The 16,307-nt window shown below is 37.4% G+C and overlaps 1 protein-coding gene across 1 annotated transcript; it reads right to left on the bottom strand.

The window, feature by feature from the left end:
• ppm1aa (protein phosphatase, Mg2+/Mn2+ dependent, 1Aa) lies at positions 1-14,614 on the bottom strand. The gene is made up of 6 exons (XM_040137283.1): positions 14,151-14,614; positions 12,332-13,185; positions 12,114-12,231; positions 10,393-10,504; positions 10,207-10,264; positions 1-5,334 (listed from the first exon to the last, which is right to left on the bottom strand). The coding sequence occupies exons 2-6, from the start codon at positions 13,166-13,168 to the stop codon at positions 5,305-5,307; spliced, it is 1,155 nt and encodes a 384-aa protein (XP_039993217.1). The 5' UTR covers positions 13,169-13,185; positions 14,151-14,614; the 3' UTR covers positions 1-5,304.
• Between the last annotated feature and the right edge of the window lie 1,693 nt (positions 14,615-16,307).

Here is a 16,307-nt window from a genome sequence, read left to right as displayed (position 1 = left end):
TTTAGAATTGTAGAATGTTTCACTTGTGCAACAGGCCCAAACAGATAAAAAGTGATGAAATGAGAGGTACAAGATGACAACCCATTTATTTAGTAATACATTCTGCAAACTAGAAATTTTATTCAAACTTCAAAGGCTAAAAAATGAAAGAAAAGAGGGAAAGAAGGGGAGAAAATTGAAGGAGCAGGGAGAGAAATGCATCAATTCACAAGCAAGGAATGCAATTTGTTCAATCAACAACACAAATAGTTCAGGGAACAAAGCTTTTTTAAACATTTTCTTTTTTTGCCATTCCTTTGGAGCTAGAACATAATACAAAATATACAGTTATTGAACTTTGTAAAATCACTCACAGAGGCCTCTGAGAAGCATTTGAATCAACATTGACAATACTTATCTACAGCACTCTAAAGCTATTCTTGAATGTAATCATAAATATAGCAGACATGAATGTATGTATGCACATTTTGAATGCTTACGAGGTTACCATGTTAAAACACTTGCATTTGTTAAAAGTATGACATCATCTGCAGTGGAAAGTTAAATAAGCTTTCAAGACCGAAATTCAGTAAGGTGACATGGGGTGGGGCGGTGGGGGGTGGGTGGGGGCCCATACAAACCAGCGATAGTTGAAAAGTTGTACCTTGTGACAACATGGACAAAGTCACTTTGTTGATAGCTTAAGTACCCTAACATGGAGACAGTTTTAATCTATAAGAGTGTAATGGCAGCAGCATTACTCCTCATAGTGTTTTCTTGAACAAGTACTTTAGGGGGCAACATGAGATTGGGTAAGGCAAATCGGTGAGCTTATTTATGAGCTGAAAAAGGTCAGCAAAGTGAGGCTCAGGTCACCCTGCAAGGGGACAAATAAACCACCACTGCTAAGGGTCACACAGTAAACGCCATAACCGAGGTACATAAATATGTACAAGAGGGCGCAAGCGTTTAAAATCTCTTCAACTTCTGCCAGGTATTCCTCCGTACAAGAATATACAGGATGCATTCCAGGCAACCAAAGGTAACTCTGTAAATAGCTTTATAATCTTTTTTTCTACAATAACAATTTTCTGGAAAAAAAAAAGCTGATTATACAGATGATCAGTGCATATGACTATTGTCATTTAGTCACACCTATTATCTCACACATCTCACATTTCTAAAACCCTGAACTCCTGATACAATTCTAGATTTGAGATAAGTGAGCATCACACGAGTGGACAAAGTTGGTGAAACTACACAGGTGAGCATCTGAGGGCACTGTTTGAGAGGGCCAGATCAGCTTACAAGACAAGGCCAATAGTGTTCCTAGTTACTAAAATAAGTTGTCATTTGCAGTAGCCACTTAAATCATTACTTGTTTTGTTAACATCAGCACAATTAAGTCTAATACTGTACATGAGGCCAGGCTTATCCCACTCAAATAGATCAGTGTTAAAATCATAGGTCTAGGGGAGAACCGTAGTAAAACGGCTCTGATTAAAGTGAACTGCTTTCTGAACAGTTTGGATCTACATTACATGAGAACATGAGACAAAAACACTTACTATAAATGTTATGAGGTATTTCAGTTCATAAAAAATGAAAACAAGGAGAATAGATGCCGGGGGGGGGGGTTTCTTTTGTTTTGTTTTTTGGTTCTTTTTTGTGGGATGGGGAAGTAATAAGGATGCAATGATTACTTTTTCACATAATTTAAGTAAAACACCCAGATGTGACAAATCACAGCCAAGCCACTGTCAATATCTACCAACATTCCAGCTGCAGCAATTTTGAATTTAAAAAAAAAAAAAAAAAAAAAATCAAAAAGTTAGTTTCTACATTTTTCATTCAGAGAAATAAGTCTGTTATAAAACTGGGTAATTAACCAGCATCATGTAAGGGCCACATCATGATTTGTACAATTTCTGGGGAAAAATACAATACAGTCCATGGGGGTTGGGGGCATCAGTGGCCTCAAGATCTAAGGAAATATGTTTGTTCTTTATTAAGCTTGAAGAGAAATTGCATGAAGTGTTGCTTTAAGAATAATCAACACCTACCAGGTTTGCAACAAGCAGCTGGGTGCTAAGAACTGTTCGATAAGAGAGACATTTAGTGCACTCACTTAACAAATACAGGCAATGCAGCGCAAAATAAAAAGCCTTACAGATTAAATAGAAACTGCTTACCTAAATTAAAAATTTTCATATGCACTAATAAACTGAGTTTTAATTTTACATGATGTGAGTACAGTAGGTATACAAGTATGGGTAAGTATTGTAGTAGAAATACAATCCTATAATCTTAAAACCAAAAAGATGTGAATTGAAAGACATTTTACTGTTCTGCTGTTTCTTTTTTGGTGCAAATTTTGTTTTTTCATTGGAAGGAATATTCAGTGAAACCAAATTTTCATGCCAACAAACAATTAAAGTAGTCAATTTCCCTATCTGACATGTTTACAGTCGAGTTAGCTACCACTTTAACAGGAAATATACTGAATGACTGTAATTCATGTTTTTTGTAAGATGACTGTTTAAAGGTACCCTATGGAGTTTCCACTGTAAACACACAGTTAGGTTTAAACACATTAAATATTGCTTACAACATTGTCTTTAAGGTCTAACAAACATTTCCATACCTAACATAACATTTTCATAGCATTTCTTTTTAAATGTCTTGACACCTTCACTTTCTACATCAGCGTATGGTTCTATGGTCTTCAGTTGGTTCATTGGCACTTTCATGCCACATTGCCATGACACCAAGTGTTGATACACAAATTACTGCCTCCTGCAGTCAGCAGCAGTATGTTTCATGTCACCCCCATGTGCTTGTCTTGTATGTTCATCCTTGTGCACGTGCTAGTAGAGCGAGGACCCGCTCATCAAAACATTTCTCTACAGCACTACCAGTGGTCAAAAACTCCACAGAGTACCTTTAAAAAACTAACTAACGGCAACTAAAAATTTCAAAATAAAGTTGCTCTCTAATACCTTAGACTTTGCAATTACACAATCTGAGCGGTCTTTGGCCTTTTTGCCACAAAAAAAATATTAGGAAGCAGCTAATTTAGGATTATAGTCAAAGTTAAAGATTTTATAATTTGCTACCCACCACAAACCTAAAAGTGGTGAAATAGTTAGGATTGTCATTTTGATAAATGAAGAATTACAGATTTAGTACATTATTATTGTGTATTATATAAATGAAACCCTCAGTGTTGATCAGAAGGACACCAAAGTGATTAGAGGGAACCCCTTGTTTGCCAAAACACACAAAAATTCAACTAGCCATCCCAAGACAAACCAGAATCACATTTTGTCCATAGCAAAAAACTAACTCAAGCAACATGATTTATTCCTTGAAAGTTTAAGTCAAAAATATATACATACATAAATTTCCAACAATGCAATTTTAGACAAAAGAATAGCAAAAAATAAATCTGAAATAAAACCATTTCTCTTCAAGAAATATCTCAAATGTGTGTGTGTTAGATAGAGTTAATTTAGTCAATGACTGTTTTCAGGGGGGGAATTAACTGGAAAAAAAAAAAAGAAAAAAAAAAAGAGCCCACAGATCATACATTATAGCAGCAAACTGTATTGTGCTCTGGCTTGTGGTGGCGTAAGGGAGGGTTTTAAGCAGAGCAAACCCAACGGGAATTAAAAAAAAAAAAGGTGCTATACAACCATGAGAACTCATTGCAGTTAGCAGATTTGTTCTTGGTTTTAAAGTCCAATAAAGACCATGTGTGAAAAGAATAGCCTTTTAAGTTTTAAAGTCAACAGTTTCTCCTATCTTCAAACTAGTAATGTGTGATTTTCTCAGTCAGTGCTTAAACTGTTCACATCAGTCAAATTATCAGATGTTAGAAGGGAGAAGCTAGAAATCTATGTGTACCATGTACAAAAACTGAATCTTATTGGGGGGGGAAAAAAAAAAAAAAAAAACTTGGCATAGGCTGTAATAAAGCTGAAACAAGTGATCATAAATCATATAGCACCCACAGTGGGAACTGGTAACAATGAATGTTTAGAAAGTGATATTAAAATATGACACAACAGATGTGTAAATTAGTCAAGACTTTGTACACCATGGGTAAATTGAACCAACGTACTTGTGTCATCGTGGGTTACAGTATAGTTCTGATATAGCTTGAAGTTGTTCAAATAGCGTAACAGCATGTAAACTCTGTTATCCAAAGCTTTTTGGAATAAGATGTAGTGAGAGTCTATCTTGGGTTGATATGGAACACTGAGTGAAAAAAAGGGCAGACAATGGGTGAGCAATGGGCAATTCCCTTAAACTCCAGCCTGGTCTGTTGTCTGAACCACCTCAGCAAATTTAAATCGGAGTCGCAATTACAGATCTGCCTGTACACTAACACACGTGCGCACATACATACACACAAGCACCCACGCACGCTTGCAAGTATCTGTCCGCACAGACAAACGTGCTAACAGGGGTATTTTTTTTCCATCAGACCCCTCAAAGAAATGAAAAAAAGATTTCACTTCACACTTCCAAAATGACTGAGAAACACTTTGCCATTATTATTTGAGCATGTACAGAAAACCACTTACAAAAATAAAATACAATTAAAAAAGCACAGGGAAAAAATAATTAGGATTTAAATGGTTTGATATAGAGAGCTTACTGTGCTGTCAACTATACAATTTACCCGTTTCTTAAAAAGGAGGATAGACTAACTGAAAAAACAAAGAAAGAAAGAAAAGTAAAAGCGCAGAGACATTGTGCCTGGATGACAAGCAGTAATATCCACTGAACAGACATTTGTTAGAATTCCAGAAGAGCAGGAAAAGGCAGATAGTGCATAAAAGGTTCTCTTTTTCATTTCTTTCATTTTTTAACTTAAAATCAAGCTGCGTTAAATACAGGCTGTTTGTACAGGACAATTGCACTTCACAAAAACAGAAATATACAAACACACACAAGGAAATGTGAATCAAATTAATTACAGCAAAAAAATTTACTACATAAGCTGATTATTTAACAAAAAGAAAGAAAACCTTGTGGACTCACTTGTTATGGATTACTTTAGAGGAGAGTATTTAGGTGGGTGAACATAAATGGGAGACAAGACGGTGAGGATCCTGAACTCCAGAGTGGACTGGTGCTGCACTATTCCAGGTTTGTGTGCATGCAACTCCTCTTCCTCCTCCTCCTCCCATGAAATTCCCTTCTTAGAAACCAAAAGCTCAGAGTGACGGCGAGACAGACTGCTGAGCTGAGCTGCTGTGGGTCTTGAGAGGATGGTGGTTTGTAAACTCTATGCTGTGTTAGTGGTAGGAGGTTGTGTTACCACATGTCGTCTGTGGACGCAGAGTCCTTAATAAGAGAGGAGAGGAAGGAAAAACCCTTCAGACTCTGACTCTACATCCTTGAGATCTCTATCAGGAGCTGGACAGGTTTAAGCATGTATGATACAAATGGACAGATAATAAAAATCCTCCAGGAGTTGAAACGATATTTGTGTATCAACACCATTATTCCACACCATTATGGTCTATTTTTTCAACCAGCTATAACAAATAACACTTTAAAGTTCAGGTAAGGGTAATAATGATTTTAGCATCCTCTCAGCCAAACACCAAACCAGCAATAACATCAAACTGATTCTACCGATCAACAGTGAACCTAAATTTATGCTTATGAAATAAAAAGGGCATTTATTAAGAAATAGATATACTTGGATTTGTTTTAACAGATATTAGAGAAGCCTACTGCTTTCTTCACTATTCACACAATATTTTGCTGTTTTTTTGTATATGACTGAAGTTTATTTAACAGTTTGTTAAATTCATAACAGAGTTCTTAAAACAACTATTCTGGCAGCTGATGATCCTATATACTATATGGACGCTCTAAACTCTTATCAAATGTGACACAAAAATTGGTCCCCAGATCTACAAACTAAACCATCTAACTGTAAATGGTCTTCGGTCATGTAAAACAGATGCTGCTGGAATTTATTTACATGTACATGTCCTCTATGCCCAAATGTGACAGACTGGGCTCAGGATATCATGAACTCATCAAGCAGACCAAGAAACATGCTAGCTATATGGTCATACTTCACAACCAAACATGGATGAAAACAAAATTGTGCAAGTCAGAGAACTGGAATAAGGCTATAAAATACGTGTGACATGGGATACCAACCGAATGATAACGCAGAGAGGTTTAGGAGTGTTTTAGGTATGTAAGGAAGTGACAATGTTTGAAAACTTGTACTGGCCAACAACATTTAATTTGCCACAGGTAGCAGCTATTACAAAAACAGCTTGGTTACAAGTTTGATTGTGAATGACACTGTAATAAAGAATATGTTGACGAATCAACTTGTTCAGACTGATTGTTTGACACTAACATATGACCTTTCATTACTACTTTATACATAAGCTTTGGGTCGGAACGGCAAATGTGAAGATAGATTCATTTAGTACAATAACTAAATGTTGAGAGCTATAGCATATACTTGGAATGGCTGCCAATTATTCTCATAACTGGTGTAAGTGCAATGTTATTTTACCACTATCTGTAAGATAACCCACTGACAATCATGTAAACCGATCCTAAGTAGTGGCTTCAGGAATGGCTAAGTATCGACTAAAATAAACTTAATCATGTCCACATCCTTTCTTTACTGCTCAAACGTGCTCTCCTTTACGATGGCCGGTTGCAAGCATTTTTTCACATATGCGAGTGAAAATGAGAGAACAGCAAATATGAGAAATTACTTGTGTACACTTGTGCAACTTACTCATATTTCTGACAACCAGATTAGCAATATTATTTCAGGAGGACTCCCAGTTAAACTCGCATTTATATAATAATAATAATAATAATAACAATAACAACAATAACAATAACAACAACAATAATATAATTTAGGCCCAGCAGCGTTTATCTTCTCTTTAGTTTTAGTGTGCTTACTGAGCATTCTTGGCACAAATTTTTCTTTTGGGGCGGGTTAAGTTTCATCTTATGTTCAGGTGGTAGTTTGAGCATGCACTGGTCTGCTGTGTCATAAATATGAATATAAGTTTTGGATCAACCTTGGTATCAGCGAATAGTCAATATATAACGAGAGGGGGCAAAGTAACTTGATCAGGACAGCCTGAATGTTTACGCATGCTGTAACATTACCTGGTTATATTGAGTGAGTTGTGTGGAACCAGTCTGGCTCCTAGTAGAAAAACTAGTTTCAGAATGTTACCAATTCAGAATGTCATTAGAGTTTCAGTAAAGTTCTACAAATAATCCAAAGAATAGGTAGATAGAATTGCACCTCCCTATATTGTGCCAAACAAAAACACCTTAATGCTACCTTGCATTCAGACCAATTTAATTTTGGTTTTGTACTGTACTACTTACCTTTTAAAGTATGGGCATTTACTTTGATTTTACAAACTATTATATCGGTTTACAGGAAAATATTATATTTATCATATTTAGCAAAATACTACTATAGAGTACTCCGTACTAAAGTTTATATTTTTGTTTGTCAAAGTAACACATTTTATGTATATAAAGCTTTTTGAACTTTATTAGTCTGTTACACTGCTGTGATTTTTTATTGCAAGAAATTGTTAATGCATAATTGCATGGTGCAGATGTCTTAAGGTTTAAGGTTTAAAAGCATTAAAAAGTGTCTCAAACTAAGTATCTCCCCCTATTTATAATGTCAATATTATGACTGCTGCTGTTTTTAACAACTGCCCACATGGTCCAGCCCTTAGGTACAGTAGCTTCTGATCTATTATTGCCACTTGTTTGTTGTGGATCACAACTTTTGAAAAAATAAAAAACCCATCTGAATTCCAGGAACAGTACTGGGCAGTTGTAAAGTGTGATTGTTTCTGGTGGTATAGTTAAATATAACTACCACAGAATCACCAGGTTTGTCACAGATAAAAACACAAAGTACCAGAAGTTGTATTCAGCTGGGCTGTCCTATTGCCACCTACCACTGTATGCAGTCTGTATGAAGCTGTGTTTCTTTTTATATCTGACATCCTTTCTTATAGAGAATTTAGTTACATGTTGTGCTTTTCCACAATACTGACCTATTCCAAAATGACACTTTGTTAACAAGTTTTACTAAATAATGTGATCAGTTACACTGCCTCAATGCCCCCATGGCCTTTTCTGTATTTTGTGGTGGTACAATATGAGTTTATAATGGGCTATTAGGATTTCTTGTCACATATCTACATCTTTGTCTTCACAAGGGGTTCACATCTGACAGTGAATCTTTTATACTCAGACAAACATTACCTATTAATGTGAAGGTCTTGTCTGAAGAAAGCTAACAGAAAGAATGAGCTGGATGGGTACATCCAGGGAAGGATATCAGACAATTTCCTCAGTGTTGAAGTTTTACGAAGCACAGAAGGGCATCAGGCAAGGTGGACAGGTTGGACCACAGCACCAAGGACGACTCAGACAGAGCAACAGACGAGAGCTATAATGAGAGAATTCACTAGGGGAACTTGGGAATGAATGAATGAATGAATGAATGAATAAATAAACAAACAAACAAGCAAAGAGCTGCGTGACAAAATGTCAGTTGTTTGAAAAGATGGCACATAAAGACTGTATGATTCAAAAAGAGTTTGAGGTCTGATGATAAAACCACAGAACCTTCAGTCACAATGTTATGTGTTGTCAAGTATGGTCCTGAAAGAATCACATTTTTTGCAGCAGCTACAATAATCCTAACAATGAATGTGGCCAAACAGACTAATTTTAAAGGAGAAAATGGTGCGAAAGGCCAAATTAATATTACTTTAAAAAGACAATAACAGTGCACTATGGGTGTAACAGTACAATCACCTCACTGATGCACAACATTTTAACAAAAAAAAATTAATAAAAACGAACAAAACTTCATATTTTTTTCTCCTTAAGGCATAATTAATAAGTTGATAAGCAAATTATTTAATTGATTTCATATCATATTTGAACTGAACAAAAAAAATAATGTTAAAGCCCTTTGGTACCTAGGCCAGGCTTCAAATTTGAATTTAATTAAGAATTATTGTAATAATTTTAAGAAAACTTAAGATTCACCCCTTCCTGCTTGACCAAGCTAGAGCAAATCTGCAAACAAGTGAACAATATCCAGATGTGAAAAGATGACGAAGATGTGTCCTAGGAGACCAGAAGGTTGAAATGCTGCCAAAGATGGTTCAAATAACGGTTCACTTAAAAGGCTGAATACATTAACAAAATACTGTATAAGGTTTCTTTGAGCCACTTTGAGCAAACATTTCTAAGAACCTAATTTCACTTTCTACCATAGAAAGCTTTGTGTAGACTGGTGGCAAACAAGCCACAATTTAGCCCATTTTGTATTTAGGCTGCACCACATAATACAGACAAGTCAAGGGGCCTGACTGTGTTCTGAAGGTACCCTAATTTCTGAGATAACTCAATGTGGGAAAGTAATTCACAAAATCCATCTATGAAATACTGAAACAAAGCGCCATTTTTTCGTAGTCAAGGACAAGATGAGATGTGCACTATTATATAGCTGAGCCAGTGAACTTATCTGATGAAAATTTAAAAGCACGGCATCTGAGTGGACAAGGACACATGCTTTGTGGTCTGTTTTATATACAAAGAACTAATGAGCAACGCCCCTTTTAAATCAGTATGTAAGAAAATGCAGTTTTAATCCCATCCACACAAACGCCCGATAATTTCACTTATTAGCTCTTTTCTCTTTGATTTAAGTAGCACTAATTATTTACATCAGCTAATGTGGTATGAGACTGAGCCCTTCTGGCACAGGAACTGCAACGCATCTGTGGTCCTTTGTCAAAATTAAAGCAAATTTTGTGACTGAAGAATTACTCTGACTATTTCAGAGAAACAAGTGGACCATTTTCTGCTGGTGTAAGCCATACAGAAAAAAGTGTAGTAATACAAAAATTGGGGCTTTCATCCATTTTCTCAGTTTTTTGGGTTCACATTAACTGAACAGAAGGCAAAGAGATACCCTAGACAGGTCACTATGTCATCACATTTTTGATAAATTTCACTTGGCAACAAGCCTATTTCCTTGTTCAATCTTGTTGAATACCACTGACATGCATAGAATTGGTTAAAAACTTGCTAGTCACATGTCAATGAGCATGCATACTCCAAACAAAGCACATCTACTGGGAGTTAAAGACAAACTGGGATACTTACTGTGTCATCACTTCGGTAGGGGTTGAGTTTGTTGTACACCGCTTCAATAACACTTCGTCTGAGGGCAAGAAAAAGTATAAAAATATTGAATGTTAGTTTTCATTAAAATCAGAAAATGGTAAAAGATATCCAGTGATTAACCTGATAATAATGTTGTTGTCAATTCTAACCACAAAGCTCACTCACTTGCTTGCCAGCTCTCCTCCAGGAGGGAGGTTAGGGATGCTCTCAGATGCTAACGTCCGCATAACATGGACCAAATCCGGGGCACCTTCCTCCCCCTGCTTTTTGATGATCTCTGTTGGAAAAACAACATAAAAAAATTATTTTGTTACATTTTACAAAAATGTACAAGAGTGCTTCTAAAACAAAATGTCTAATTTGTGCAATTACAATGTCGGAAAATTTGTATTTTTGTGACAAAGAATGTGTGGTAGAGAAATATTATGGTAAAACGTCCTTTACTTATCAAGTTTAGACTGAAGAATAGAAGAGTAGGGTTGGCTTTCGTTAATATTGACGTAACGTACTCTAATACTGTTTTTAACTGGAAACAAAACCCTACACTGATGTAATATAGAGAGCCAAAAAGATAGTGATGATGTGTTATGCATATATTTTAAATATGATGTTTTTCTCTGTACACACAACATCTTCCCATCCTGGAAGAGGGATCCCTCCTCTATGGCTCTTCGTTCTCTTGTATGCTGTGTAGACTGTAAAGCCCTTTGAGGTAATATTGTGATTGTGGCCTATATAAACAAAAACGCACACTTCATTTGACTTTGCCTCCTGATAGAATGTATAAAAGGTTTGGTAGAGTAACACTGAAAGGGAGTGGTAAGGATTTTTGAGACCTATGGCCACCTACTGAAACAAAATTATAAAAATATCAACCAGAAAAAGGTTGTGTAGATAAGTACTTTTTCCTGGTTGTCAAGTCACTATTGAACAATGTGTGTAAAGATGAAACTGCCACCAATTTGAAAATATGACTCATTCTTTCAAAAAAAAAAACCAAAAAACGAAAAATTACATTTATGTGTACTGTAATACACTGTGGATTATTATTGTAAATATTTGAGTTAAATTGGAAACTTAAGCTTACTTGATCAAAGTCCACTAATCAAAATATCTAATTAAACAAAGTGAGAACAACTGTTCAACAGTGTGATGAGTTCCTTGCTTCTTCTCCAGCCATAGCAGTGTATGTATGTCAGGTAACATTTTCCCCGGACTGAATAGGCCTCTAGCTTAAGGCATTTTAAATTTAATCTTTAAACATTTGAGTTGTGCTGATAAACTTTGTGTGCCAGTTACTGTACAGACCGAATGTGAAGTCTGTTAGTTGGTGTTTCAGTACACACGCTCTCTCTAAACTCTAAAGCATGACATACAAAATATAAACACTGTAAAATGTTGATAGAGACCTGCCCGAGATGTTATGTGTGATCTAATTAAATTGCATCAGACATTTAAAACAAACAAACAAACAAACAAAAAAACAGGGGTTATATCTAATGAAGCAGATCACATTACATTATAGTTACAGAAAAAATTTGAATTACCTAAATTACATTTGGCAAGGTGTTAGCCTTTTTTCAAATTCTGTTCTTCCTGACCACTGAAGATGCTGTGACCATAAGTCAGACTTTCAGAAAGGCTTTCAGACAGGCTTTCAGATGCACAGATGTGGCATATAAACATTTGCTATATGCCACATATAGCAACTATTAGGGTAGATGTTACTAAGGCTAGCATTATTTAAAAGTCAAATAAAAAAAAAAAAGAAAAATTTAGGGTTCACATGAACAAGGGAAATAACAAGCAAAAGGAAAATAAATTATTATGCCAGTGCCCCACTTTTTATGGTGGTCTGAGGACAAAATATAATTTTTCTCCCCCACCTTCTACTCTGGCCTCCAGATATTTATCCAGCTCAGCCTCCCGTTTCACTGCTTCTGGAGATACCTTTGGAGCCCCAGGAAAGCAGATTAACACAACACTCATATTGTCCCGGCTTCCCTGTGGAAAATGAAGAACAAACACTGAGGTTATGTAAATCAACCAAAAACAGACAAGTGTGTCACAGAATTTCAGTGTAGGTTTTGTGGACATGCCATACCTTGTACAAGCAGGTGTCAACAATTTCATTGCTGACTCTTTCAAGATCATCTGTTACCTCTAGCCTTGACCTGACAAAGTCACACAGTTCCTCATTGGCCATGACATCCCAAATGCCATCACAAGCTAGTATAATGAATTCATCTTCGCCCTCACATCTCTCTATTGCATAAACTTCAGGCTCAGGAGAAACAAGCTGCTCTGTCGGGCCTTTTCCATGCACACACTTGTAGTCGAAGTCTCCCAATGCCCGAGAGACAGCTAGGGACCCATTAACTCGCTGGATCATGACTGAGCCACCAGCATTCTGGATCCTTTCCTTCTCCAGAGGGTTGCTGGGTTTGTGATCCTGTGTGAAGAAATGCACAGTTCCTCCTCGGCTGAGGAGTCCCCGTGAGTCGCCACAGTTGATAAAGTAGATATGGTTCGGAGAAATCATCACTCCCACTGCTGTGGAGCCACTGCGGTCCACACCGTGCTTCTTCTCGGAGATGGTTCGCATGTGTTCATCAATCTGCAGGAATCCTGTGCGGATCCCATTCTTCACACTATCCACAGACGGAGCCTCCTGCAGAGCACTCTGGAAGTCTGAGTTGCTGGTGATGTGCTCCAGCAGGTGCTCACAGCAGTACTTGGCCACCTGGGAGCCAGCATGCCCATCATAAACGGCAAAGAATGACCAGAGGTCGAGACCATGAGGCAGACCAATTACTGCTGTGTGTGCATCTTCCATCTCTACCCGCCAACCCTGCATGCTGCTCAGCCCATACCTCAGGTTGTTACCCTCACCATGGGAATTATATTTTTCCATCTTTGGTTTGTCCAGAAATGCACCCATTGTGTCCCTCTTAAAACCTGTAACACAAATTAAAAGAGAGAAATCTATTTAGAAGATATAGCAGACACTTAGTGTTTTCTAATACAGCCAATAATTTCAGAAATCTGAGGCAATACGCTGTTTATAATCACGTTATTATGCAAAAGTACCTTGAAAAAATTCAGAATGATTTTCCAAAAAATATAGACTGTGTCAACTACTACAAAGGAGGGCACAATTTTCTATATTATTTAGGCTAAAACAGATAGCACATATGCCATTTATTTGTGGCAAAAGATTAGCATCTTGGAGCTGAGTTCAGACCCCTTGCTCTAGTCTAAAAATAGGAGACCTGTGCACATGTTTTTGCTACATATTAGGAACTCTGCGAGTGTGTCTCAAATTAAAAGCCCTTCAACCCATTGCTGATCAAGTATAGCATGTAATGTAATGACACGGATTAAGTTATTTATACGTATTTTGAATACACCGCTGGCCAGCATCTCTCTGACCTTCGTTTTGCAGAACACTTTACAATACTAGCTAGTCGGAGTGATATTAGTAAAAGCTATCGTTACGTGCCCACAGAGCTAACGCCAGCTTAGCGACTGACTAGTTACTCGATAAACACCACACAATTTCAGGAGCTCTAACAAATCCAAGACTAACTCTTACGTTGTGGTGAGCTAATGTACACCATGAACCTGCTCAGAATGGACAGTTTTTGCTGTTGGGTTAACGTGAAAAGTTAGCTCTGTAGCAAGTCCAAACCACAACCCAAAATAAACAAACAGCCTTGACTAGTTGCGGGCCTTGACCCTTATTACTCACAGCTAACTTTGACAGGCCTCCCTCTGCCATGGTCTGCTAACGTTATGCTGAGGCAAGGAGAACCCTCGGCCTTGCTAACGTACTATGGCTACATGCTAACTCAGCTAGGTTAGCAAACTGCCCAACGTTCCCTGACAGTTGCTACCTCAAGAGTAAACATTTTATCACTTACCAAATTTCCAAAATACCGCTTGACAGCAACGGAAGCTGCGACAGTGACCAGGACTGACTGCCCGCAGTTCACACTCGAAAGGGTACACCGACGAAACTAGGGGGTTTGCGGCGGTTTCGCTAGGCTAGCTAGCCAGTTAGCTAGCAATGAGCAATCGTCACAGAAGACTCAGTGCATGTAAATTGTATGAGTGCGGAGGTCCCTTTTGGCGTACGCCCGTGTTGCATTACATTATCTCAGCTGGCGATCTAAAGTATGTTCTAACAGTTGTTCTTGTAAATTTGTGGACCGGAGCTTTCAGTGGCCAAGCCAGGGGGAAGCTGAAACGTCTGTCCCAGCCTCTCCGCTTGACAGCTTGACAGCTTGCTAGCTAACGTTAGCTTCTGGGGAGCACAGAGCCACTGAGAAAGGACCCGGATGTTGCAGGTTGCGTACTCGAAAACATGACATCATCCCTGAAGAGTTGTGGCTGTTCAGCCTACTAGACAGAGGGCATGAAGAAGGCAACAACACGGGCTTATATATACACACCCGGGTGACAAATTAAAGGAAAAACCAACATAAAATGTCTTAGTAAAGTGTTGAGCCACCACGTGCCGCCAGAACAGCTTAATTGCGCCTTGGCATTTATTCTACAAGTCTGTCGGAACTCCACTGGAGGGATGGAAACACCATTCTTCCGAAAGAAATCCCTCATTTGGTGTTTTAATGATGGTGGTGGAGAGCGCTGTCTAATATGTCGGTCCAAAATCTCCTATAGGAGTTCGGTTGGGATGAAATCTGGTGACTGCGAAGGCCATAGCATGTGATCATTTTCATACTCATCAGACCATTCAGTGACCCCTCATGCCCTATGGATGGGGACATTATCATCCTGGCAGAGAACAGAAATTTATTCAGTTTTTAAATTTATCACCCGTCTGTATATCCTACATCTGTATTTCGATTGAATGTTGCCTTGATAAAATTCTATCTTGCGTCTAAAGTGATGTGCTTACACTGTGCTCCTAAGTTTGTGCTGAAAGACTACCGTGAAAAACAAGAAAGAAGATTTGTAATGGATAGAAATTCAAGATGATCAGATGTAAAAAAAAAAAAAAGGAAAACATACATATGTCAGTAGTGCAAATATACAAAGTCCAGGGCAAAGTGCAGAGAAATATGAAAGGATCATATGAATATAGATACCGTATTGTAGCTGGTAGAACAGTTTTCCTTTCTCATTCGTTTGTTTGTTGTTATAATCCTAACAAGCAGGGCAATAGCAAGGATTTTAGGAATTCTGAGGTCATGAGTCCAAGTGAGTCCAAGATTCTTAGGCATGTTTATTTATACTTTCATCTGATATTCCCTGATGAGAAAACCTATCTAACTTTACAATCTATTTTTTATTTAAGCATTACTTTTTATTTGACACTGATGAATGGAGCAGTTTGATATATTTTATAAAATTGAAAAGGAAGGGTCAAAACATGTTTTTTATTCCCCAGAATAAGCTATCATACTGCATAGGCATCAATATTGATGGCCTGACCCAGTTCTTCATTACTTTGTATATGTCTTTTTTTGTTGGCCTTAAAGTAGCAAAAATTTCATCATGTAAAGTCTATCCCATTAAATAACAGCCATGTGTAAGTTTTTAATTTTAGAATGGAAACACAAATTTGGTTGCTAATTCCCAGAAAAGGAGGACGTGATAAATCCATAGGACATGGCCTACATGACAGGTCCTCAATGGTATGGTAACAAGCAATGTCATCATTGAGTATGTTATTTTGTGGTGTTCAGAATTAGAAAATGATCAACATACACACATCTCTACTTCACAACCCAGTGTAGAGTAAATGACCACGACAAATCAGTTAAGCATACTCCACAGCATAGGCTTGGAATAATCTAGCCATAGCCTACTGAATGGTCTACACTGTTAATCAGAGAAAATTTAGATTTGAAATACGGTAGATGCATGGCCTTTTTCACCAACAAAAGCTAAATACAGGAGTTTACAGTATATCGTTGATGCTACGAAACACTCACTGTCTACTAGTGAATAATATGAGACAAGCTTTTCACAGACCTAATATTTTAGTACTAAATATGCCTTGTGTAATGATAATGTTCAGGGTTCTGCTGTAGTGCAATCTTTACCTCTTTTAA

Source organism: Xiphias gladius, chromosome 10, assembly GCF_016859285.1.
Source record: "Xiphias gladius isolate SHS-SW01 ecotype Sanya breed wild chromosome 10, ASM1685928v1, whole genome shotgun sequence".
In the NCBI taxonomy this organism is placed as follows: domain Eukaryota; kingdom Metazoa; phylum Chordata; class Actinopteri; order Istiophoriformes; family Xiphiidae; genus Xiphias; species Xiphias gladius.
This window is presented reverse-complemented; position numbering and strand designations above follow the sequence as displayed.